At 39.7% G+C, this 25,779-nt stretch overlaps 3 protein-coding genes across 8 annotated transcripts in view; 2 read left to right on the top strand and 1 right to left on the bottom strand.

Annotated features, from left to right (window-relative positions):
* The window catches only part of frem2a (FRAS1 related extracellular matrix 2a), a 68,403-nt gene extending 62,746 nt beyond the window's left edge, over window positions 1-5,657 (top strand). Inside the window, exons 17-24 of one of the 2 annotated variants that reach the window (XM_019363929.2) lie at window positions 641-833; window positions 961-1,086; window positions 1,181-1,305; window positions 1,428-1,562; window positions 1,736-1,862; window positions 2,194-2,381; window positions 2,492-2,638; window positions 3,031-5,657. In XM_019363929.2, the coding sequence (XP_019219474.1) occupies window positions 641-833; window positions 961-1,086; window positions 1,181-1,305; window positions 1,428-1,562; window positions 1,736-1,862; window positions 2,194-2,381; window positions 2,492-2,638; window positions 3,031-3,579 (1,590 nt within the window). In that variant the 3' untranslated portion in view covers window positions 3,580-5,657. Of the gene's footprint in view, window positions 1-640; window positions 834-960; window positions 1,087-1,180; window positions 1,306-1,427; window positions 1,563-1,735; window positions 1,863-2,193; window positions 2,382-2,491; window positions 2,639-3,030 lie in introns of those variants that run through there. The other variant, XM_025910797.1, reaches the window with a different exon arrangement.
* A 2,046-nt stretch (window positions 5,658-7,703) lies between these two features.
* trim47 (tripartite motif containing 47) lies at window positions 7,704-20,887 on the top strand. Its single transcript, XM_005472281.4, has 8 exons — window positions 7,704-7,951; window positions 8,321-8,532; window positions 15,730-15,775; window positions 15,914-16,009; window positions 16,504-16,728; window positions 17,610-17,632; window positions 17,711-17,832; window positions 19,005-20,887. Exons 1-8 carry the CDS (start codon window positions 7,769-7,771, stop codon window positions 19,532-19,534), a joined length of 1,437 nt encoding a protein of 478 aa, XP_005472338.1. The 5' UTR covers window positions 7,704-7,768; the 3' UTR covers window positions 19,535-20,887.
* A 1,560-nt stretch (window positions 20,888-22,447) lies between these two features.
* The window catches only part of trim3b (tripartite motif containing 3b), a 31,940-nt gene continuing 28,608 nt past the window's right edge, over window positions 22,448-25,779 (bottom strand). For all 5 annotated transcript variants that reach the window (XM_025910820.1, XM_025910817.1, XM_025910819.1 and 2 more), the window contains 2 exons: window positions 25,595-25,735; window positions 22,448-25,491 (listed from right to left, as the gene is read on the bottom strand). In XM_025910820.1, the coding sequence (XP_025766605.1) occupies window positions 25,339-25,491; window positions 25,595-25,735 (294 nt within the window). In that variant the 3' untranslated portion in view covers window positions 22,448-25,338. The remainder of the gene's footprint in view (window positions 25,492-25,594; window positions 25,736-25,779) is intronic.

Genomic DNA, 25,779 nt, shown 5'->3' with positions numbered 1-25,779 from the left:
CCAAACAATGATAATTTACTACAGTTTCAGCTTCTGTCAAACTGAACTATTTTATGTTTTTTAAGGAACATAAAATAGTTCAAAAGCTGTGAAGTCAGACAACATTGCTAAAAATAAATTGGTGAACAGAGACACCTAGTGGTGATTTTGTTTTGTTCGTTACCAGGGAACACTGGACATTGCCTATATCTTGTAGCAGCAGAAAAAGCAAAATGTAATTAAATCACTTTTAAATACTTGGAAATATGCTTCACATCTTTATTTCATCAATGATCAACATGAATTATACTTTTTGAAATGTTTGGAAAACCTTTTAAAAAACAATGCAAGCCCACACCAATGCCCACTGTGGTTCTTTGTGTACAACACAGGGGTTTTCTGCATCTCTGTAGAAACACTGAGTAGGAGTGAAAGAGTTCAAACATTAAACACCTTGTGGAGGAGAACACTGTGTTCATCTGTTACATCTTCTCTGCACTTATTATAGCTTACCGACCTACAATCGCCCTTTAATCTGAAAAGGTTTTACCTGTTTTCATCAATGTTGAGGATTTCTGTTGTCTTTTCACCCTTTAGTTCAATAAGCTCGTTTCATTTTAAAAAATCAAATGACCAGTTCTTCATTGAAACATCTTTACAGGTGCTGAACCTGGTCCAGTCCTACGTGACCCTGCGTGTGCCTCTTTATGTATCGTATGTGTTCCACTCCCCTGTGGCTGCTGGTGGCTGGCAGCACTTTGATTTACAGTCCGAGCTGCGCCTCACCTTTGTGTACGACACGGCCATCCTCTGGAAGGATGGCATCGGCAGCCCCCCACAGGCAGAGCTACACGGTATGTCACCAAGACAGAAAGAATATTATAGCTTGTGTTTTTGTTCTTGCACAGGATACTCTCCACATCAACAAGACCAGTTCTTGGAGAATTCAGAATGCATATATGTGTGTGTGTTTTTTTCAAGGTGCTTTGTATCCTACGAGCATGCGCATCAATGAGCAGGGACGTTTGGTGGTAAACTTCCATACCAAAGCTCACTTTAGGGGTCTGTTTGTGAAGTCTCATTCTTCTGGGAGAATAAAACGATCTGGTGAGACTGAAATGTTGTCATCGTATCAGAATTGTATTCTGGGACCATTATTTTAGTATAAAGTATAAGCTTTGCTCTCAAAATTACCCTGCAGTCTCAATGTCATCCATGGTGATGAGCGTGGACAACCCTGGCATGACATTTAATCTGACCTTAGTGAGGAGTGAGCCCACTTACAACCAACCGGTCCAGCAGTGGACCTTCACCTCTGATTTTGCAGTAAGACTGCATGAAACTTTTAAATGCCACGATGTAATCTGAGACATGTAGTCTGTTTCAAAGCAGCTACAAGGGCAGATGCAGACTGATGTTTTTATATATCTCCCCGCTGCTGCATATAGGTGAGAGACTACTCTGGTACCTACACAGTGAAGCTGATTCCCTGTACAACATCCCAAAATATGGAATACTCTGTTCCACCTGCCTGCAGTCCCAGAGAACCCATCACCTTTGATCTGGACATCAGATTCCAGCAAGTAAGTCAGCATCAGCTAAGATTAAGATTCAAGAGTGGCATGTTTCCTCGTTGTAGGAAGGATTTATTCATTTGTATTCATTTATTTATTCCATTCTCTGTCTCCAGCTGTCACTGGCAATCTGTCTTCTTCTATGATGCTATCACTTTCTAAATATGTGCATACATTTTTAGGTGAGTGATCCAGTTGCAGTAGAATTCAGTCTCAACACTCAGATGCTCTTGCTGTCCAAAAGAAGCCTATGGCTTTCTGATGGATCCATGGGTTTTGGACAGGAGGGTGATGTTGCCTTTTCTGAGGGTAAGACCTATTAGGTCCCAAGATTTACAGAACTATACTAGTCTAAAATATTTCACATTGCTTTTGTCAGTTTGGTAAAGGAAAATGTTTACCTTTCATGCAGACATAGGGTTGCTTCAAGTAAATGATTTGCTTTATACTATTAAAAGAAAATATCGTATGAGATTTTTTTACAAAGCATTTAATTTAGAGTTTTGGTTTGGTTTGATTGACAATAATTGTTAAAGCAGTGGCAGCAGATTATGCATCTATGGTTTCGTTTTTGAACAAAAATGAAAATAAAATAAGTTAAAAAAGGTACGATTTAGATTTTACGTTTTACTTTCCTCAGGTGATACAATATACGGCCGTGTCATGGTGGACCCTGTGCAGAACCTGGGAAATTCTTTCTTCTGTAGCATCGAGAAGGTGTTCCTCTGCACAGGCGCCGATGGATACGTACCCAAATATAACCCGACCAAGTTTGAATTTGGATGCCTGGCAGACTCCCCTTCATTGCTGTATAGATTCAAGATTCTTGTGAGTATTCTTGTTTTCTAATGATAACATTTCATTATGCACGGACATGCAAAATAACATTTAATAATCTTCCATCCCTTTTTGATTTTCGATCTAAAATCCTCCACCAGGACAAGGCTCAGCCGGAGACTCAGGCACGGGCATTCGGCGATGTCAGTTTTAATGCTGTATTGGCAGCGGACGATCCATCAGCCATGTCACTCACCTGGCAACCAGGTTCTGATGGCTTTAGACTGGACTCTGCAGCCATGTTTCAGGTATCCTATATGCTAATGTTTCCTGAAGCCAACAGTTCATTTTTTTGTATGAATCAAAAGCTACAGAAATAACCTGCATGACGAAGTTGCGAGACCCCGCAACTTTGCAGGATATGAGGAGAATAACATAATCCTGTTAATGCATTTGTGATGCTTTTACTTGGAGGGATGTAAAAAATCTCAATCTTTAAAAAATTACTTAAATTAGGGCCAGTAGAAAACTGACTATAAATTGGCTATAGATAGCAGATTTTCATTGCACTAGCTAATTTTGAACAATTAAGGATTACAGTTTCTATTTTTTTAGTTGTTTGATTTTAGTCTTTGTGTCTTTTGCATCAGTTTAAGGTGAATATAATTCAAAAACATCCATCATTTTTACCGCTTCTTAGGTTGCTGCAGGTCGTGAATGGTACATTCACACCATCTACACAGTTCGCTCCAAGGAGAATGCCAATAGAGGGATTGGAAAACGCAGCCTAGAGTACCACTCTGTGACTTTCACAAGCAATGATGTGGCCTTGACCCCATCCAGTTCAAAAGGCCACCGCTGGAGGAGGTCAGCTGCTAATAAAGTTCCTGAAATCGCTGAAGATATTGGAGTAGATAAGAACCGTGGTACTAACATCATGCACATAGCTCTGGATCGCACCAAGCGTAGGTCAGCGGGGCCAAATGAACTCTTTGCTGATGGTCTGGAACCCAGGGAGCTGCACGCAGATGACGAAGAGGAGAGTCTGGTAACTGTGGTAGGGGCGCTGATCGGCCTCCTGCTCATCGTCCTCATTATTGTCTCCATTGTGCTGGTGCTCAGATCCAGACAGAAGGATGGGAAGGAAGGATGGAGGGAGGGCGTGCAGGAAGTGGTGAAAGGGTCTGTCAGTACAGAGCCTATGTTGGTGGTGAGGATGCAAGACTGCCGCAACAGCTCAGAGGTCTGAGCAATGAATGCACGGACAGACAGATGGACATGTAGGAAATATATGGGAGCTTTTATAAGTTTTTCTTTGGAATATCTTAAAAAAATATATTTAAAAAATGGCATTAAATTGCTTTCATAACACCAAAACACAAGAGTCATCACGTATGGTATTAAGTGTGCCTGTAAATGGGGGTGAGCTCTACAGTACAGAATATATACTCATCACTGCAACAGCAAAGCAACATTTTTTAAATGTTTTTATTTAATACTCAGACTTGTCCTGCAAGTAGCGTAATACTGCTGTGCTCGCTTAGTGGCTTTGTGGTGTTAAAGTGCCTGAAGCAACTACATCCCTTCAGGACAGTCCCAGTCACCCAGTGAACATTTACGATAAAGCGTCACACAGGACAAGTCGAGAGATTTAGCGCCGCGGGTGTACCTCCGGGAAAGGAGGCTAGATATTAACGATATGTGCATCAGAGGAAAGAATATTTCATCTCACAAAGAAGCCTCAGATGTTTCCTTAAAAAATATGAATGATAAACTATCCCATCATTTCTGCAGTATGCTGAGGATAAAATAGGTTACGGTACACATGCTGTGCAGCTGAGGTTGTTAAAAATTCCATCCACTGGTGGGAGATAATAGAAAACAAAAGGTAAATACTGGACTTCTGCGAACTAAGTGTTTGGCTTCAAAGCATTTGCTGTATGAGCACATTCATGTTAAATCTGGGGTGAACTGTGCCTTTAAGCCTACAGTTTAGTCTTAAGATATTTGTTGGGGCAGTCATAAAGACAAGATGGCACCACTTGTGTTTTATCTGTGAATTAAACCTTGCAAAACTCTTATTATCAAACTCCAGGAATTGAAAACAACTACTGATATAATTTATTGTTTAATCACCAGCTAAACTTTTTTTTTATTCCTCTACCATATCTACTGTTCCTTATCATGCTTACCATATACCGAAGAGTGTTTTCCTGCATGTATTTGGCATCTCTGTTGCTCCTTTTTATTTTAGTTTTTTAAATATTACTAGTACAGTTTCAACACTTTAGTTTTCAGCTCATCGCTGCGTCTGATAGCACAATGTTCACTGCTGTCACTGCTATCCTCACAGTGTTGTTGCTCTGTGTTTTTCTAATACTTTCTGTCATTTTGAGGGGTTTTTTTTGTTTGTTTCTTTATTTAACACTGATTAAGGTACATTTGTAATGAGACACGCATCTCAGGAGTTATTTCTTTTACAAAGAATGGACTGTGTGTTATAACACAATTTACTACTGCTGACTGGAGAGCTCTCCAGAGCCACTTTCAACGTCTGTGTTACACTGCTAATAAGTGTGGTGCTGTGAACATTCAAATACTGTATCCATATCCAATGAATTAACCCCCTGTTCTTCCCACATTATGTTCATATTATTTGTCACTAGTGTTGTGTGGGATTTCAGTGTTCTGACTCATTTTGTTTTTCCCAAACAAATGATGCAAAGAAAATAGCTGCTCACAGATCAGTATGTCACTATGGAAAATATCACATTTGAGACTTTTGATATAATCTCATAATTTTGTCGATGTCACTGGTGAAGGTTCTTGTTTATGTGTATTGTTAAAACTATGTCTTACTCTACTATGAATATACAACATGCTGATGTAAGTGTTCCTGAATATTTGTCTTATTATGGTGTTGTTAGTCATCATTGTATAATTATTTCTACTATTCATCAGGGTTAGTTGATGTGATGGACATGAGCCGGAAAGCAGCTGAGGTGCGAATCCTCGAGGTATGTCAGGATTTATACATCTGATTGCCAGCTGTGTGTGTATGTGTGTGTATTTTTCTATTTTTCGTTTCCTTTTTTTTATTCTACCCTGATGAACTTGGAAATAACACCATATCTGGCATCAAATGCACTTTTTTGCATCGCCTCCCTCACACGCCACTACAAGCTATGCAATGTAATGTATACCCCACAGCCAGTTATTCCCATAATATGACAAATTTAGCACAATCAAACTTGATATTTACTTTGTGTCTTTTTATGAATGGGTTTTTATGTATATGTATTTAAGAATAAATACTGTTTACCGGTGCCTTTTGTTATTTTCATTGATTTAATCAGTACATTTAGGTTTAGAGGTGGGGTTGAGCATATGAACTTTAGTCTAGCTGCAAAGAAAATGAGGCTTTGATACTTGATTTGACTTCACTGCTTTGAGACTGAGAATACTTTCCCCAAATTTGTCTCTGTCATGTTAAAATCATCTGTTTTACTGGTCTATGTTCATAGAAACAAAAACATATAGTGGAGGAAGTAATTATTTGATGCCCTGCTGAATTTGTAACTTTGCTTACTTATAGGGAAATGAACCCTTTCTCATTTTTATAGTAGTTGATAGAATATCAATTAAAACTCCAGAAAACACACATTACATAAAAGTTGGTAATTTATTTGCATGTCTTTGAGCGAAAAAAGTATTTGATCTCCAAGCAAAACATGACTTAAAGCTTGGTGCAAAAACCATTGTTGGCAAGCACAGCAGTAAGATGTTTCTTGCAGTTGGTCATCAGGTTTGCACATATCTCAGGAGGGATTTTGGTTCACTCCTCTTTACTGATACTCCCTTAATCCTTCAGGTTTCTTGGCAGCCACTTGGCAACTTGAAGCTCCAGGTCTGGAGACCCTAATGTGGTTCTTCTTCAGGCCACTCCTTTGTTGCTGAAAAAAAATCCATCACTAACCCATCTTCAGTGTTCTGGCTGAGGGTAGGAGGTTCTCGTCCAAGATTTTACACTACATTCCCCCGTCACTGGTCCCTCAATGCGGTGAAGTCATCGTATAACTTGAACAGAAAATCAACCCCAAAGCATAATGGTTCCACCTCTGTGGACTTGACTGAGGGGATTGTGTATTTGAGTCACACTCTGCAGTTCTCTTCCATCAAACATGATGTGTCAAGTTGATTGCAAGCTGATCGAGTAGAGCTCGATTTTGGTTTAATCTGACCATAGTACTTTCCCACAACAATTCTCTGAATCGTTTAGGTGTTCACTGACAAACTTGAGTTGGGCCTGTACATGCGCCTTCTTAAACAGGGGGACCCTGCGGGCGCTTCAACATTTCAATCCAGTTATTCATGTTATACAGCAAAACATGTTACCAGTGGTATTCTTGGTGGCTGTGGTCCAAACTGCCTTCAGATCATGAAGCTGCTCGCTTGCAGTTTGGGCTCCGTCACATTTCTCATAATCATCCTCACCCCATGAGGCAAGGCCTTGCATTGCATCACCAGACGGAGGGCGGCTGATAGCCATTTTATACTTCTTTCATTTCCAAAGAATCACACCAACAGTCACCATCTCACCAAGCTTCTTGATGATGGTCTTCTGGTCTGTCCCAGTCTTTTGCCCCTCTACAGTCTGGTCCCGAAGTCCTTTGGTCTTACCCATGATGGGGGAGAGGTTGGAAGATATTTACGCTGTGAACGGTGTGATTTATACACATAATGAGTTGAGATCAGTACTATCTCTATTTAATTGACTGATTAATTGATTAACTGTAATCTATGTGCCACGTGGGCACACAACCATGGTGGGAGCCAGTATTCTCGCTGGGTTGTTGGGGATCAAATACTTATTTCACTCAGTGACATGAAAATCAATTTTTATATAATGTGTTTTGGTTCTAGATTCCTGGTTGATATTCTGTCTCTCACCATTAAAGTGAAACTACCATAAAAATTAGGGACTATTTCCCCCACTGTACTAGTAATTTTCCATTTGCTATCACAGACTTAAGAGCTTATTTGGCCTGATGAGCAATAAGTTAAAGTAGCTCAGTTAGCAGCTGACCTGTAAGCACACACATTGTTAAATCACCTTCCTAGGCAAAGTAGGAACGATTAAGAAGGAAAAAATGGCACAATTATGACTGTCAGTGCTCCACAATGTCTGTAGGGAAAAATGTTTTAAATGCTCCCCTGGGAAGCAGTAAAATAAAAGTGCAATTTGTGATTTCTTAGATTGAAGACTATGTTTCATCTGACAAGGGTATATAATTGAAATGCAATTGAATAGAGAGAAAGTGAAATCTGATTGGCTGAGAGCGAAAGCGACACTCCACAAATGTGCCCACTTCCCTCCCTCCATCCTCTTCCTTCACTTCCTGCAGTGGCAGTTCTCCGCTGCTGGTTGGTTTGTAAACATGGCGACTGCTGGTACATCTGGAGATGACCTGAGGAAAGAGCTGACATGTGCTATTTGTTTGGACTTCTTCAAGGACCCCGTCATTCTGAAATGCGGCCATAATTTCTGCCGCTTTTGCATCTGTATGCACTGGGATGAAAATGGCGGAGACTATGGGTATCAGTGTCCTCAGTGCCGAACGGTAAGTTAATACATTATATACGCCTTTTTGTTTTTCTTTTTTGACCCTCGTCTGAAGGCAAATACAATAACACGGCGGTGTCAGTGTTTCTTCGAAGGTCTTTTTTTTTCTCTTATAAATATCTACGAGGACTAACACCGCGTGTTTGGCTACTGTTTCTAATAAAATAACGGTTACCTACGCAGTGCATTTTGCAGTTGCTATGATAGCTGGTTGTTGTGGTTTTTTTCCTCCTTCCCTTAGCTAACGATAGTCAACCTGTCAACACTTGAGCTGGCAGGTTAAAAGCTTAGCTCCAATAAAAATGATATGATGTACGCAACCTTGTGCTTGGTTAGTCGTCCTTAGCTTCTTTCTTTATTCCGTCAGGTGTTCAACAAGAGGACTTTCACTAAGAACTATCTGGTGCAGAACTTGGTGGCCAAACTGGATGATCTGGAGTGCCTGGGTGCTTGTCCTGCCCCCTCCAAGCCTGTGAAATTTGGTGAAAAGTGTGAGCATCATGGTGAAGAGCTGAAACTCTACTGCCAGACCGATAAGAGGCCCATCTGTGTTGTCTGCAGGGAATCTAGATCACACAGGTTGGGTTTTTTGTTTGTTTTTTGTTTTTTATGATTGACTTTACAAATGTCGCACCACAGCTCTGTGCCCTGAAAAGATTTTATTAATGTGAGATATTAGTAGTACACTGGACAGTACGAACCAGATTTTTAAATAAGGGGGCGATGTAAAAAGCACCATTTACGTCTTATCTTTTGTCTGCCATGCTTAATGGTATTACCTTAATATTAGCAGAATAATTTCACATTTTTACTTTTAGTTTGTAGCTTTGTGGGGGGGGGGTTGTTTTGTTTTTGCATCCTGTATAGCCTAAATAACTTGCAAGCATTTACTAATGCAGCCATTATCATTGGAAATTGGGACCCATAGCATGGGTCGCGCCAAGCTTGGGAAGCACTGCAGTATATCTTCTTTCATTTCATAGTAAGATCCCAGGCATAAATGTAACAGGAGTGTTGTAGAATGAGATTTTTGGCACTGATGTACCCAAGACACCTTTGGAATAGAATATGATTCAACTTTATGGTCACTGCACACATCACAGGTACAAGGCAACGAAATTTGGAAGCATCATTGTGAATGCCTAGTGTACGAGTGTCCGTCTGTGAATTCACTTTAGTTTGAGACCAGTATTGAGGAGGGGCAGCCACACAGTGTGCAGTGACCTCAGCAAGACATTGAGCGACTTATAGCAAGGGCAGACAAAGTGGGTGGGGCTCACACATAGATTATATAGAGGATGTACCTCTGAAAAGTGAAGCCAATGCAAAAGTGCTTTAAACATGCTTTATTTAAATATGCACTGGGGCATGTTGGTTATGGTTCTAAAAGACTTCCCATCTTTTGGAGCTCTATAGGGAAAACTGCCCTCTGCCACAACTGTTAATCATTTTTGCCTGCATTTATGGGTTTGGTTGCTCAATTCAGGTCATACTGTAGGAGAAACAAATTTCTTTCAGTACATTTAAGTGTAGGAAATGCTGATTACCCAAAATAAGTTAACTTGCTAATAGAGCTGGGCGATATAACGATATGTATTGTGAAATAACTTTTTCTCGATAGAAAAATTAAACTATTGCGATAGGCCTCATCTCTCTTGCGCTCTTAAAAAAAAAAAAAGAAGAAAAAAAAGAACAGCCAATCCAAATTAAGTAGCGCAGAGCCGAACCAATCACAGCCGCAGCGTCACGTCACGTGACTTGTTATGTACAGCACAAGTGCCAAGCCGCACGTCTGTATTTGTTTGGGAAGCAGCCAGCCGCCGTGCCGCCCGGGTAATGGAGGAAATGAGTGTGCCGACTAGAGAAAAATCAACCGAGAGCGTGACCGAAGGTTATCGAAGAGAAAACAGATGATGGTTCCAATGCCGGAGAGTAGTGCTGGGCGATAGATCGAGTTTTTTAAAAATATCGATATATTTTCATACGAGATATAAGATGTGACAATATCGTTTATATCGATATAGTCTATGTTACGTTATAACTGTACTTGTGGAGCCGTAAGTTTGCCTCTCTTCCGTCCATTTTTGTCTCTACGCTGCATTACTGGGCCTTGTCTCTCCTTCAGTGAACAACTCCCCCTCCTCCCCCAAAGCTTCACCTGCAGACAATGACAAGATGAACACGGCAAATCTCCGTGTTACCGTGGATTGCCCCATGCTTGGGGCTGGACGGCGTCAATGTGTTAGAGAGCTAACCGCGCTAATGAGCTAACCACGCTAACGAGCTAACCACGCTAACGCCATGCACGGCCTGAAATCCTTTCATTCTCTCAAAAGTTGACCGCGCGCATTATGTATGAATTCTGGTTGTGCTTGATGACCGCGAACAGTTTTTCATGTGCAAGACGGCGCACAGCAATCTGTCAAAAAATGTTTCAGTACGACTTTGGTGAGCTACGGAGCTGCACCGCTTGATAGATTGTCGGAGCATTACGGCTACCGTAGTGGAGCCTCGCGGAGTGATACGTACTGTGCTTCAACGTAATATTACCGTATTGTGTGTGTATAAGGACCATAAATGGCACCTGTGCAGAGACACGGTTAAGAGGATTTCAAATTGCAGGCTGTCAGTCATGCAGTAGAACTTGGGAGCAGCTGTGAAATCTGTCTCTTTGTTATTATGCTCAGCATCTTTTAGTTTACATTTTGACTGCACAATTGTGAGCTTTTTGTTATGCACAAAAACAACATTGTGTTCTTTTATTTATGGAGCATTATTATTTAATAAACGCTGATAATTTATTAGAGTAAATTCTTCATGTACATCTACGCTGTATGTTAATAAAAGTGCCTGTGTGACATCTAGGACACAGCTTTGACTAAACTCTCTTTTTGTTCTTACCTTATGGCTTAAAGAAAATAAATATCGAGATATATATCGTATATCGCCATCCAGCTAAAAAATATCGAGATATGAATTTTGGGTCATATCGCCCAGCTCTACCGGAGAGCTTGTCGAACGGAAGGGCCATAGAAGTTTCGTAGTGTGAAGGTATTTCAGCTATTTCAAGTCTGACAAAAAACAGAGTAGCGCGCACTATAAATTGTGCCGAAAGCAAGTCTGGAAATGCAATAAAGCGGTGCATGCTCAATCTCTGACTGAAAGCGCTAATTCGTCATTCGGCTTTTGTCAGACTAAAGTAACTGTTAAAACTGTTTGAAAAGCTAAGCTATACAACAAGGAGAGATTGAGAATTTCCTTTTAGTTCTCAGTTTATTTGATATTGACAAAAGTTAGTCAATTTTGTCTGTTCTTCTGTAAAACAAGCTAAGATTTATTTTTTTAGAATTAATATTTTGTTTCTAAGTGGAATTGACAATTTAGTAGTCTGTTTTGTTTGTTCTATTTTGACACTTAAACACTTTAGCGGCTGCCTTTATTGATCTGAAAAAGTCTCATGTTCCTTAAGTACATCTACCCTGTTGAACTTATTATGGGAAATAAATATTTAAATCAAAACAAGCTGCTGATTATTTCAAATATAGTTATTTGGCTTATATCGTGATATATATCGTTATCGCCTGAAATGGGGAAAAAAAAACATATCGTGAAATGAAAAAATCTTATATCGCCCAGCTCTACTTGCTAAACTTGTCAATGAGCATGTGGTGGTACCTAGGCAACCAGAGCCTGGAAAGTCTACTAGTCAACTACAAAGTGTCTGCAAAAAAGCAACTTTAAAAAAGTATCTTTTTATCTTCAAATAACTGTTCAGAACTTTGTTTGAAAGCGCTTTATAAATAAAGTTGTTATTATAAACAAATCGGGGATGAGTGCATTGGCACTTATGTGGACATGCCTTTAGCTGACCAAATTTAAATTGTTTGCTCAGCAAAACAATATTTCAGAACTAGCATTGGTCATGGCTTTTAACTGTATCCTAGAAACTGATTTGCAAGCATTTGCGTCTTTATTTGTTTCTCAAATTTTGCTTGGCATGTCAAACAGAAGCTGATGGTGTGAAATGGTACAAACATGATAAATGGTGACTACTTTGCTCACTGGGCAGGTGAGGGGTTACTGGTTCAAATTGCCAAATCGTACATGCATAGCTACCCTCTGCAGCCACTCCCTTGTCACAAGGGGTTGCTAAGGAAAAGATGAGAGAAGTGCACCTCTGTAGCTCTACATTTAGACTGTCTCAACTAGCTTAATACTCAAAGTTCCTGACCTCACCATTCTCTTAACTAAATGCATTGTGAAGCAGTAATCTTTCAGGCTTCGGTTGTCCTAACTTAGAAGGAACTTGGTGCTCATTCTACAACACTGTACTCTACCTTTAGCACCAGATAGGCAGCAGCAGTGGTCCAGCTGTTATACTAAAATGGATAAGGGACCTTGAAGTCCAGGGACAGGTGCAGGTATGAGATGCTTATGAAAATGACCTCATGTTGTTCTCTAAAAGATCTGGGTTTTGGAGTCCCAGAAAAAGGCTTCACTTCAGAGAACCTTCCAGATGGACCTACCCTAAACAGAAAATATTTGATGTGCCAAATTTCTGTTGCACTTCAGAAATCTGCCTCAAAAGGGTTGCAAATGCGCATGATATGATCCACATGCGCAAGCTAAGATTTACAAATGTGTACTTTTTTTTGTTGTGTTTTTGTTTTGTGTGTGGTGGTTTTTTGGGGGGGGGGGGTTGTATAACTTTTGAGGAATCAAGCATGCGTGCTTCAATCCACACAAATGCGAAGCAAATGCATACATCCAAACCTGAATAAATGCCCATCATTTTTGCACAGTTTAAGTTTAGGTCACAAATCTGGTCATTTTACCTTTTGAAAACCTTCCTGTGTGTACAAATATCTAAGAACTACCCGCAACTCCTCTCTTGCTCACTTACAAAAGCTTAAATATGTGTGGCTGAATTGCCGATACTCACAGATCACATCTTATGCCCATGTGGGGCTTTGAGACAAATTTAACGCTACCAGCTACAGATCCACAAATATAAGCTATGTTCCAATCCCAGTGTAAAAACTGGGACATCTGGTGTCAGAAGAATTATGTTTTGATCAGTTACATGAAATGTATTCTTTATATCAGTGAAGCACATGTCTATGTGACTTTTTACCTAGTAACTTGTGTGATGAACCTATGCAGCTACTAACCGCTTCCTGTCTTCAGAGAAGTAAAAGAGCTGAGGTTTCACAAGAACATGCAAATGTAGAGAAGGGGAAAAACCCGCTGCTCTGAATGACGTTGTTACCTTTGTGTACACACACACACAGAAAAGTATAAATAAAAAGCGCAGACAATCATGAGACGCAGATCCTGTGTTCATGGCTGCCCTCGCGAGTGAAAGAACTGCAGTTGTTTGTTTTCTAACTCAGGTGTCTCAGCTGAACAAAGAACGGCAGGGTGATTTAAAGAAATCCCCTGTCATCTGGCCTTCCATTGCATACATGCGTTTTTTGTTTTTTCTAAATAAAGACAACAGCTGGTAATCCCTTTTACAAGAAAATACGGATTTACCAATTACAGACCCTACACACTAGCCTGCCACATTCTGAAGTGTTAAGGATAATTAATTAAGCTAACATCAATGTTGGCCTGATTTCATTAGAGAATGCTCAGATTAACATAAAGGGTTTATTCCACTTTACCTCGACTATATCTGTATTCAAAATATGGAGCATATACTTACTGCAGAGGATGATCCAGTGATGTAGGACCATGGTGTTTCCCCATCTGCGGCTGAGCACTGACTTTTCCCAGCAGAAAGATGTCCAGCAGATTATTTAAACTGTATATTAACCCTTATAGGCTACTTTGTAGTGTCTGTAATTAGTAAATCGATTGAACGATGTTACAAGTGGACATTCTTTCTTGGCTCTTGACTGAGGCGGTCGCACTTTCTCCTTGTCCCTCTCCCTTATCTTTCCTGCTTGGCTTCTCATGTCTTTGTATAGTCTCGCTTACACTCTAACCCTAAGAGTCTCCCAGACTTGTTCTCTAAAAACCTAAAAAAGAATTATGGATTTGATCAACTGGTCTCTTAACGAAATTGACTAACTCCTGGGCTTGGGAGAGCCCGACTGTCCTGCGGAGAAGTTTGCTGCCGGATACTGGATGGTCGGTTGTGTCATGTGTCTGGCAACACTCTCGATGGAGGACATTGAACGACATCTACCAATTTGGAACCACGATAACATAGTTCTGGTTGATTGGAGCTGGCTTGGACCTGGCTTGTCGGAGAACAAGAAGCGGCTACAGCTATTCAAAATTCCACAAGGCTGGCCAACATAGACGATGGGCAGGGCTGTGAGTACTTGCACTGTGTTTTTTGTTTGGTTTTTTTGAACGCAATATGGATAAGATCTTGGAGAAGCTCATGGCTCTGCAATAAGATAAGATCTTGGAGAAGAACGGGAATTGAGAGACCTAGTGACCAGTGACGGACATTAGACCAACTGTAAAATTGGAAGCCGTTTGTTCGCACTAACCAACTACCATCTTCATCTCATGAGGCCCCCCTGGCGCCAGCTGGATGCTCAAGGCAAACGCTGACGGGAATAGCAAAAATTCTCCTTAAATAACAAGACTGTTGTGACTCTCTCCCCCCTCCTTCAAGGCCACCCGTGTCATCTGAAGATTGTTGACTTTTGCCTAACCGGGTGAAGGGACACTTTCTCTCAGCTGAACACGGAGCACGCACGCACGCACACTGACACAGACCTACACTGACCTACACTCACACACGTGTGTGTGTGTGTGTGTGTGTGTGTGTGTGTGTGTGTTCAAACTGATCTTCCTTTTGGAGCTCAGTATTGGGGGAGTTCTCTATTTTTCTCCTCGTCTTTCCTCATGTTGTGCATTTTCCATTGTTATACCTCTCTGACTTGTCTTCCCCATGTAATGTTTGTGTAATGCATGTATGGTCAGAAGGGTAAGATGGCGCTGGCAGCCTTAACCCAATTTCCCTCGGTATGAATAAAGTATTATCAATCAATTTGTACACACAGAAAATTTTACCTTTCGAAAACTTATGAGATTTGTGAGCTCAACTTGGCTGTGCATAACTGATCAGTATTTATTTATTTATTTATATTTTATTTATTGAAGCACATGATCATGAGTCCATAAGTTACACACAACATTGCACACATTTGTAAAGCTTAGTTTATGCTTGTGGATCATATCATACACTTTTGCAACCCTCTTGAGGCAAATTTGTCTCCATATTGATGTCATATCCTTCACTTTTGTAATCTCTGTGACCTGATGTGAAATAATGTTAATTGATCAAAGTGAAAGATGACTGAAACATAAAACTGAGGATTGTGGCTAGTTCCTGTCTTAGGGGTATTTACATGTAACTTTTTAAACATTATTCATAACTAAAAGGACTCTCTGAAAATTTTCAACCATTCTAATCCACTATGAGAGGTTCTGAAACTGCTATTTTTCTGTCATAGCAGTTTCCCAGTTAATTCAAACAACAAGAAAAAAAACTCTTATAAAGGAGACACTATGCAAAACAGATCACATGAATTGTGTTTATTTGTTCCTTTTTATTCTCAGCTGAGGAATTATGTAAAATAACATTTGCTCTGTTGAATAATATATTGTGGAAAGTTAATCAATTGGGATTTGTGAGAAACGCAATCTAAACATCTGTCTGAAAGGAAGTTCTAGATGACACAGTGAGTCCAATGTTTATTTATTTTTGATTGCAACAAATTGTTCTGTAACATGCTTATTGGTTTGTTTCAGACACCATGATGTGGCACCAGTGCCAGAAGTTGTGAATGACATGAAGGTAGCAGTAGTGTTCCTTTTATTTATTTTTAGTCTCCTATTTTGTATTGGTAACCCAGACTCTTATTTACTGCAGCTCTAGTATTTGCACTGTTGCCCTGATTTCCTGACTACATGTCTTCCTGTACATTTGTTACAGATGGAATTGAAACTGAGGCTAATGGAGCTCAACTGGCAGAAGTCTCAATGTGTAAAAGTCGTTACGGCTGATGAGCTCACAAAAAGTGAACTGAGGGTATGGAATGACCATTCTTGCTTGCTCTTTTTGTGAACTTGGTGTTTGTTCAAGTGGCCATGTTTGCATATTGCCATATTGCATGCAAACATTCAGTTGTACATGGTGAAATTTTAGTGGACTGCTGAACATGCATTTCTTGAGCATTCATCTTAAAGTTGTTAACATTATAGTTCTGGTCAGTCAATATTGGGGCTTTTTTTTTTTTTTTTTTTTTTTTTTTCTTTCTTTCTTTTTTTGGTGGGGGGTAAGAGCCTTGTCAGGATGACTCTAGCAGATTCTCAGTTCTGTTTTATTCCGCTTTGCTCAGGCTGACATGCTTGTTTGCACAAATGACTCTGCCATATTATTTGGAAATGCATGGTCACATTTAAAAGATGACTTAAACCGCAGATCGTGTGTCATTCATAGTCTAAACCAACCGTGTTGTTTGTGGTGGGCTTCACTAGAACTGTAATGTGACACGTTTATCTTAAACTTTTCTTTTGCTCTAGTTGAAAAAGCAGAGACTCAAGGAAAAGATTGAAGCAGACGTCGGTGCCTTGGTCCAGTTTTTGCTGGATGAGAGGGACTCGCTGCTTGAGAGCCTGGACGCTGAGGAAGTGGCCACCATGGCTGTTATAGATGACAACTTGAAGACTGTGGAAACGGAAGCAGCAGCCGTGGACAAAGCTATAGCAGCTATCCACAGCCAGATCAATGGAAAAACTAACTTTGAGGTCAGTTGACTTCAAAGGTTAACTTGTAAGTTGTCAGACCATGGCTATGGCATAAGATTTGCATAACGATATTGCTGCGTCCCCCATCCCAACCCCTTCTGCTGTGCTTCAAAAAGGATAAAGCAGTATTCTTAAGAATGAGAATGTCTTAAATACAGCTTTAGCAGGCTGCACTATTGCCTTTACCTTTTTGTGTTAATACAATCATGCTGTCTGAAAATGACAAACATGCCCTTTAAACTGTACACAAAAGTGAAAATGCTTGTTTATAACTGGGTTATAATCATACATTTTAAAGCTGAAATAACAGCACAGCCATTGTCTTTAGGTTGACAATGGGATGGGAAAATTTGGTGCACAGACGTGTAGTTATAAAATTAGACCTAGGAACACGCCCCTAGTCAACCAGAGTGGCCTTAAATACTGTTTACTGTAGATACTCAGGAACCCAAATTGTTGTATTTAAATGTCACATGGGCAGTCAAACGTGACGTAAAAACCCACCAGCAAATAGCCGCCATCATCCAACATTCTTTATTTTGACAAGCTTCTCTAAATTACCATTAAAAGCAGAGTTGCTGTGGACGTGAGCACACTGCATGGCCATTCATCATGCAAAGACGAACGGTCATGAAACTGGTCTGATTTCATATTCTTATGAAATGACTTTAAATATTAATTTGTGGTAAACTGCAGACACCCTGATGACAGTTTAGCACTGTGCACTAAGGATTAAGGATCAAAGCATCCTTAAAATGGCATATGGGCACATGGGGCTGCTCAAAGCAACAGATGTTATGAAACTTGTTTGTTAGGGTTTGAATTATACATTAAACCACAAATTAAGTCTCTTCTTTCTTTTCTTCCCCCCCCTGCAATAGAGCCTTGCTGAGACATTTAATGAGTAAGTAGCTTTTTGTTCATTTATTACAAAAATGCTTTACAAAAACCCAGTGTGTTAATTTCCATGTTTCTTCTGCAGAGTTGTACAGTGCAAGCCTTTCACCTCTTTGGAGCCAGTTAACTGTCCAACAGAATTTACAGACTTCTCAGGGCCCTTTCAGCTCATCATGTGGAAAAAGATGATGCATGTGCTGCACACCAGTAAGTTGAAGAATCATGCACTGTCAGTGCTTAAGAGATGCTATTTGAAGTGTAAGACTGATTTTAGGCATGAGGTCGGGCATTTTAAGCCTGAAGCTTGCTGAATGGTGAATATATTAAAGTCTCTAAAGAAACCGCAGTAATGTAGGTTAACTTTTCTGCATGCTTTCTTTTTGAAACGAACTTGGGTTACTGTCTAATAGGGCTGCAACTAATGATTATTTTTGATAGTTGACTAATCTAATTTTTTTTTCTTTGATAAGTCAGTTATCAATGATTATTTTAATCACTCTTATCTCTGCTTCCTGTGGGCAAACCTGTTGTTCTACGCTCCAGTACCTCACCTGCTCAAGTCTGCCCACCTATGAATATCACCCCGTTATTTTCCCACAGCGAATAAAAATAATGATCCAGGAAACATATGAATCTGAAAATGACTAAATGTATTTTTAACATTACTAAATAAATCAAAACATTAACAAAAATAAAATGCTAGTAGTATGTGCAAATGGGAAACTGTCCATTAGTTCAAATAAATGGCCTGTATTTGTATAGCGCTTTACTAGTCCCCAAAGCACTTTACTCATTGACACATTCACACACTGGTGATGGCAAGCTACGTTGTAGCCACAGCCACCCTGGGGCACACTGACAGAGGCGAGGCTGCCGGACACTGGCGCCACCGGGCCCTCTGACCACCACCAGTAGGCAACGGGTGAAGTGTCTTGCCCAAGGACACAACGACCGAGACTGTCCAAGCTGGGGTTTGAACCGGCAATCTTCTGATTCCAAGGCGAGCTCCCAACTCTTGAGCCACGATCGCCCCCGGATTTAATTCTAAATAAAGCTTAGAATTAAATCAAACTTTATTTTCTGTCAAAATGACAAGTATCCAAAGTTTACAAATGATTCAGTTAATGAATTGAAGATTGCAGTGGACATGATCTGGAGTGAGGCTTGATCTCATCTTTGAGGTGATGTTCCCAGCTGCTGATAATCATACTGAAGAGGCTCTATGTCATGACTCCAGCCATTTGGGGGTGCATGAGCCTCTTTACTAAGGGAATCTAAGGGCAGTTTGTCTACCAAGTGTGCTCTTTTAATCTTTTCAAAATGTAGTACCAGGTCAGCTTAAGACTAATGTCATTTAATCTGTCATGGCGTCTCCATAGTGCCCCAGAACCTCACCTTGGACCCAGACACCGCTCACCCGAACCTGCTTATCTCGGACTTTGACACCAAAGTGGAGGAGGGCCGTGTCCGCAGCCAGGAGCCAGACCTGCCTGCCCGCTTCAATCGGTTCTGTGGCGTCCTCTCCACAGCCCAGTATGCCAGTGGCCAGCACTACTGGGAGGTGGATGTGAGGGACAAAGGTGTGTGGTACCTGGGAGTGACCACAGAGTGCAGCAACAGGAAGGGCTTCGTCAGCCTCACCCCCTCCGCAGGATACTGGAGCCTGTGTCTGCAGGACCGGCTGTACGCCAATGGGGAGGACGGACGCATTCCAGTTGCCGACTACTGGAATTCTCCTCGCGTGGGTGTGTACCTGGACTATGACAACGGGCGTCTTAGCTTCTATGATGCTGTAACAATGAAGAGGCTGTACATGTTTGACACCTGCTTTGAGGAGCCCGTCTACCCTTTCTTCAGCCCAGGGAAAAATGACCCAGGCAGCAGACTGCAAATATGCCACTATTACTGAGAGGTTAAACGAGTTTAACTCTAACGCCTGAGTGTGTTCATTTCTGCCTGTTGGCAAGGCTTTATCTCATAGATCAGGCTGGCGTGATAGGCTGATGTTGACCCTTGAAGTCATGTACTGTATGCTTTTGAGTTGTCTTACTGGTTTTTAGAAAGTACATTTTACATTGAATAAAAAGTACCAGGTGTACACAAATTTGGTAGTTTTCAACTTGGACACACACTGTAGGCTCATACCTCTGACTCCTTTGGCTGGGGGTTTGGAGAGGTGCTTTGCTGTTCATCACTGTGTCTGCTGGGTTGCAGATGCCTCGGATGCTCTTGTTGTTCAGAGCTGTTATCCCGTTAACAACAACTATGCCATACTACTACTATAAAAGCTCACTATTAGAAGGGTCTGTGGTGAAGCATTGTCTGGTATAGTTTGAATGTCTGTAGTTATCATGGTAAACATTCCCTCATCAATATGAGACTGAACACTCAATTTTGTCCATATTGTACTGATTTCAGCTCACAATTAGACTTCCAGGAATGAATGGAAGTGGCAACATCCATCAGTACAAATCATTTTATCACAAACCTTTTAATCACTTGCGTTTTTATCATCTTATATAAAATTAGTCACACACTTGCCATTTTTGGACTTTTCCTCTGTATATTGCGGAGTTGCGTCTTTCTTGCAGCTTATTTTTGATGCTGCAATTTTTTTTTATTGATTTTTAAATTTGTTTCCCCCCTGGTGTTGAAAGCAAATCAGTTTCAGTCCGTGTTGGTATTGATCTGGATAGAAGGCAAAACGACCACAGTATTCTAACTGCAGCTCAGCAAGCATTAGCTGTTGCATACACTTGCGTGCACACATGTTTGTTTGTCATGAAAAAAACAAAATTGGGGAAACTCATGGACTGGAAAGACTGACCTAAAAGGGAGAGGAGGAAAAAAAACCTACACATACTAATTTATTTATTTTTTTCTTATTTTTTGTCATAAACAGAATTTTGTTTTCAAGTCTTCACCATTGTATTTTAAGTCTTATTGTCCCCATTTAACTTTTTTTTCCTTTTTTTTTTTTCCCCCCCTTTTAAATGGTCTCATTTAAAACGCACCATGTGATCACTGACAGTATTTGAGAATGGCAGCCCTATTCTATTTTGTTGATCTGCCATCACACGTTGGGACTGAAACTCTACTCTTTAACTTTGAGTATTTGCTGGTAAATGTTGTCTTAGATGGTGTATCTCATTCAATACATACTTTTTATTGCTGAAATGTATGTATATTTTTTTTGGGGGGGGGGACCTTCTATTAATGTGCTTGGTGTTTCTCACATTAGGATTAAAAGAGGCAAAGTGTATTTGTGACTTGTAAGTCTGTCATTCATTTAAAACACTTTGTATTTAGACAATGCAGTGAAATTAGAAAAGTAGTATTGCAACTTCTTCCGCAATTTCCTTTAAACTGAACTTGGTATCTTTGCTATAAGGTTACTAAATCAAAAACAAGACAAGTCTCTGCAATCTAGTATTTCCTGCTGCACTTGAGCTCGTTGTCTTGTTACATGCCTCAGTTTTTGCCATGCTTTAGCTGTCAGACAGATGGCCTTACGTTGAACTCTAGAATACTTTGGGTTAAACTTTAGGTGTCCAAATGTGGTGGGCTTTGTTTTGTTTTTTGAAAACTTGTCCTGAATGTTTTCCAGTTGCATATATCTTTCATAACAGAATGATACACACTTGAACTTGTTTGGAAATGACCTAACAGACTCTCCAGACTTTCAAAACTTTTGTATGTCTTCAATTAGATGCTACCTGACCCCTTAATTCCTATGAAAGCACTAAGTGTGTACTTGTTTTCCACATGCTGTTCCTGTGGTTGGGTGTAATTTTTGTTAAATGCCATGGTGTAAGGCCACATTTTGTAGTTTATCTGAGGTTTTACTTTTAAGACTTCACCTTTTGAATTGAAAGAAGTTGTACTTTTGTTTACCATGACTGTGTAGTTTTGATCGGCTTTCATTTACGCTGAGAGTTATTACATCCAGCTGTTAAAAATGCTAATAGCTTTGGTTCATTCTACTAACAAAAACAGACTGCTTGCTATTTGCCCCAATGTTTTCATCCTTCCATTCCCTAATCTTGAAATTGGGTGTGGTATTGCTAATTTCATACTGCAAGAACATTTAAGGAAGAGGTGAGAAGGCTGTTCTTATTGTGTCGTCATTTCTTTGATAATGACTGACTTGTTCTTGACTCCTTAATAATTTGGGTTTAATGACGGGCCATACAAATGACCATTGTGTTCCAGTTGGCAATCAGATGCATACTTGCAGTAATACTTCAGAGAACCATTGTTGATTAAAGTTTTCTTCTGGCAGGGTTTTATTCAATTAAGCTGATTTAAAAAAAAATAAATAAATAAATAAAATAAAATTTGGCCACAGTGAATGAATATTAACCTATAACTGTTTTTTTTTTTTTTGTAAACAAGCTTTACCAGAAAATTTTTTAAATCTAAGGTTGGCTTAAAACTATTTATACACTGCACCACTGAATGCCTGGTGTGTAGCAAACACTTGTTATACACCTGGGATCTTCCTCAGCAGAGGAGACTGATTCATCAAATGCTTAAATATTATTGGCTGCTGGGGTGTCTTGCAAGAAACTGGAAAGGCCGGGCTGTTATGACTCCTTTGATTTATACAAAGGTCTCTAGAGAGAGGCTTCGTGTCAGTGTATTGTAAATGTGTTTTATAAAGTATTAAGTAACATTTTTCTGTGCAAAAAAGCCTTAAGACATGAGAATCATATTATCAAGTCCCAACGATGTCGAGCCAAGATGCAGGCACGGGCCATTTTATCTTATTTGACAATAGAATAATAGAAAAAGAGGACATCAGGAAAAAAAACAACTGGCATGACTGAGTGCGTAATCTTTAGTAGGCAAAGTAGGCACGAAGAGAGACGCTGATATCTAATCTGGCCAAGAAACAAAGGAAAACAATTGAAAATTCACTCTAAAAATGAGTCTACTGTATAATACATAAACTAAAGTTTAGTTATACAAAGCAGGCAATTTGCACAGTAGTTTAGTCATTCTTTAATTTACAATCATACCTTCTCCGTGATACATGAACGGACTGATTACTTGTAAATGGCCTCTTGTAGTACACAGTTGTATACACAAAGGTTGATGTAATTTTATTGATACTGTATGTGCTTCAGTTTTTCCCCCACATGTCTTTGACAGTTCATAGCAATGACAAAAATAAATACAGTCTAATGAGAAGGGAAGTTTAGCTCAATCTGTCAGTTTTCCAATAAATAGGAAATGCAGATGGAAAATCAGAATGAAAGAGTCAGTACTGGGGGACAGACAGTATTTATAAAACACAGGTGAGAGATGATTTTGTGTCACTGCATATTAGCTGGTGTTGTTTTTGTAAGAGCCACACGCACAAAAAACAAAAACCTCTAAACATTGAACTACAGAGTAAATGAATACAAATCCTGGAAAATCCACGATAAAAGTGCTTGTCAGCTACAACAGGAATATGATCGTAATATACAGTACACGTTCTGATTATGTCAAAATGAACTATACATAGAGGCATATATTACTCTTGCAAACTATATAACTCTCATTATTTGTATTCTGTGCAATGTTCAACAGCAACTTACAACAATAGGTTTTGGCAGAAGGAAACGTCACTGTTTGACCGGGAAGAGTCAAAAACAAAACAGCTTTGAGTGCTACAAGTTACAATGGTATAGCTAGGTTTGGCAAAGAGGAGGAGGAGAAGGTTCAAACCGACCAATTAGAAAAATAATTTGTCAAACAAATTATGTAGAAAAGAAATTTGTAAATAAATAAATTCTTTTGCAAAAAGGAAAAAAAAGAATACAGCAAATAATATGTACTTATTACAACTTTGTTCCACTGATGTTTCATTCATTCAGTTGACAACTACTTGGCGTGACCTTGTTTCTGTTTAAGTGCTGGAATATGTAGGCTATATAGACACCAAATCCATATATATATAAATATATACATACATGTAAATATGCATATGCACAACTACAGTGAATTGTAGGTATGAATATACGAAAGTGCAAGGACTAGTTACTATTATTTTGTTTTGCTAGAAGGGCTCCGACTTTAGGGTGAAGGGGAGCTGGTTCAGATATTTAGCCTTTTTTTTTAAACTACTGTGCTTTTTGATGCTTGTCTTTGGATCCCAAAATGAAACAACTTGCATATACGTAAACTCATCTTATGGCTAAACAGAAATTTAAAAAAAAAAAAACCAATGATAAGAATAATTTTAATTGTGCAGTGATCATGTCAGACTGATAAGGTGCAGAATGAGAATGATAAGCAGTTCCTTTTAAAACAACACATTCCTGAAGTTTCTGCAGAGTTCGCTGATGAATATTGTAAGGCAGTGACAAGAAGATAATTTTCAGAGCACACGAACATGCAACGTTGTTCAAGGAAAGGCCTGAGCATTTTTTTTTTTTTTTTTTTTTTACTCGTAAAGCATCATGTTCCTTTCAGGAAACAGGGAATCTTCATTGCGTTGCCTTGTTTGCTGGATACTGGAGTGTTGCCCATCTGCATTGCCAAAACAATTTAAGACTGACAGGCTGTGAAGATACACTTGGGGAATAGAGCTAAAAGGCCTTTGAGCCAGGGGGTTAATTTCCTGTTCATTTTTTCCTGTGGATAGTTGGTTAGTTTTAGGCTCAAAGCCAATCAAAGTAATCTATTATGCTTATACCTAATCTATGTCATTCATACACACACACACACACACACACACACACACACACACACACACACACACTTCCTTTTTTTTTTTTACTGTGACATTGACACTAATAAAAATTTAGCCAAGTGTTTGTGCAAATATTTCCCATGCGCTAAAAGCTCAGGCTTCTAGCTGCCTAAAGCACTCTTTCCCTCAATAACTTGACATTTCAAGTTATTAAGCTAAAATTTTTAGATACCCAAATCAAATTATTGATTTTCAGGCACGCAGCTCTGTGAGAAGCACAACACTGCCCATCTGCTGATAAAGCCCATCTCAAACCTCAAACTAAAACAGCTTGTTTCAGACAGAATCATGCAAAGCTACTCTAGTAGAGTCCAAGAATAAAAAAATGAGTTGGAGAGAAGCATTATAGCTCAACTTTATGGACAGTTTAAGTTAGACAAACCAAGAATGAGAAAATATAGACATGCCTAATTGATTGTTTAGGTGTTTAGGATGTATGGATATCTGTCTATGGACCTATTTTGCCATGTAACAGCAACGCGACTGTACAAGATGTAGTCATTTAACTTTGCAGGTGTATAGTTGAGCAGAGGCTGTTGAAAGTATGGAGGCATTTCCTGCCCCTATCTCACATTCTTTAAAAAAAAACATGAGTATTTGAAAGTCTCTATATGAGATTTGTTTACCTGATTGTTTGTTTTTTAAGATAGAAGTAATCCAAGAACTCACTGCCGTTTCACTAATTATGGTTTCTATTCTTGCAGTAGTTTTTGTGATATCTAGCCAATTTTGTCTCTGAAAACATTAAAATTGCACGTTTTGGAAGTTCGTTGTTAATATCATTTCTTGTTCTTAAACTCTGAACATTAAATCCTTGAAGTATTTACAGACAAAATGAACAGGAAATTAATTTGTGGACATGGAGACTCTGGGAAGCGTGCAGGCATGTTGCAACTTTTTCTCTGCAAGAAATATGTGACATTGATTTTCAAAGCAGGAGTTGGTGGTGGCGGCGACGTCTTCCCCTCAGTCTACTGCAGATATCTGTAAACTTTGAAGCAGTGATTGCCAGAGTCTGCAACAGCCACGTGTCCATCTGAGGTGAGCGCTAGGCCCTGGGGGCCGTACAGCGGGTCTGCCGAAGTGTTAATGTAGGATAAGAAGGACCCCGTGCTGTCAAACACCTGATGCAGGAAAAAAAGGTCAGAATTTTCAGCAATTCTGTCACAACAAAATACAGCAACGGCGTTAAAATTACATCCACATGTAAACTGCAAGCTGCCTCACCTGTATTCTGCTGTTACCCCAGTCAGCTACAATGATGTTTCCATTGGCATCCACAGCCACGCCAGTGGGAGCGTTGAATTGGCCGTTCCCTTCGCCATGAGAGCCGAACTTGAACAGGAACTCCCCATCAGCGCTGTACACCTGAGGCAAAAAGCCAGAAAAGTTTGGTCAGCATCTTCATGTGC

The sequence above is a fragment of the Oreochromis niloticus genome, linkage group LG10 (assembly GCF_001858045.2).
Source record: "Oreochromis niloticus isolate F11D_XX linkage group LG10, O_niloticus_UMD_NMBU, whole genome shotgun sequence".
NCBI classification, from domain to species: Eukaryota; Metazoa; Chordata; class Actinopteri; order Cichliformes; family Cichlidae; genus Oreochromis; species Oreochromis niloticus.
The sequence above is the reverse complement of the archived record's forward strand: the minus strand, read 5'-3'. Positions and strand labels throughout refer to the sequence as shown.

What these genes read in the sequence shown, in the direction of transcription:
- trim47 (XM_005472281.4), top strand. Translation starts at nt 7,769, where the DNA reads ATGGCGACTGCTGGTACATCTGGAGATGACCTGAGGAAAGAGCTGACA. An exon ending in AGTGTCCTCAGTGCCGAACG is followed by an intron (nt 7,952 to 8,320) that starts GTAAGTTAATAC and finishes TTATTCCGTCAG; the next exon opens with GTGTTCAACAAGAGGACTTT. An exon ending in ATGGAAAAACTAACTTTGAG is followed by an intron (nt 16,729 to 17,609) that starts GTCAGTTGACTT and finishes CCCCTGCAATAG; the next exon opens with AGCCTTGCTGAGACATTTAA.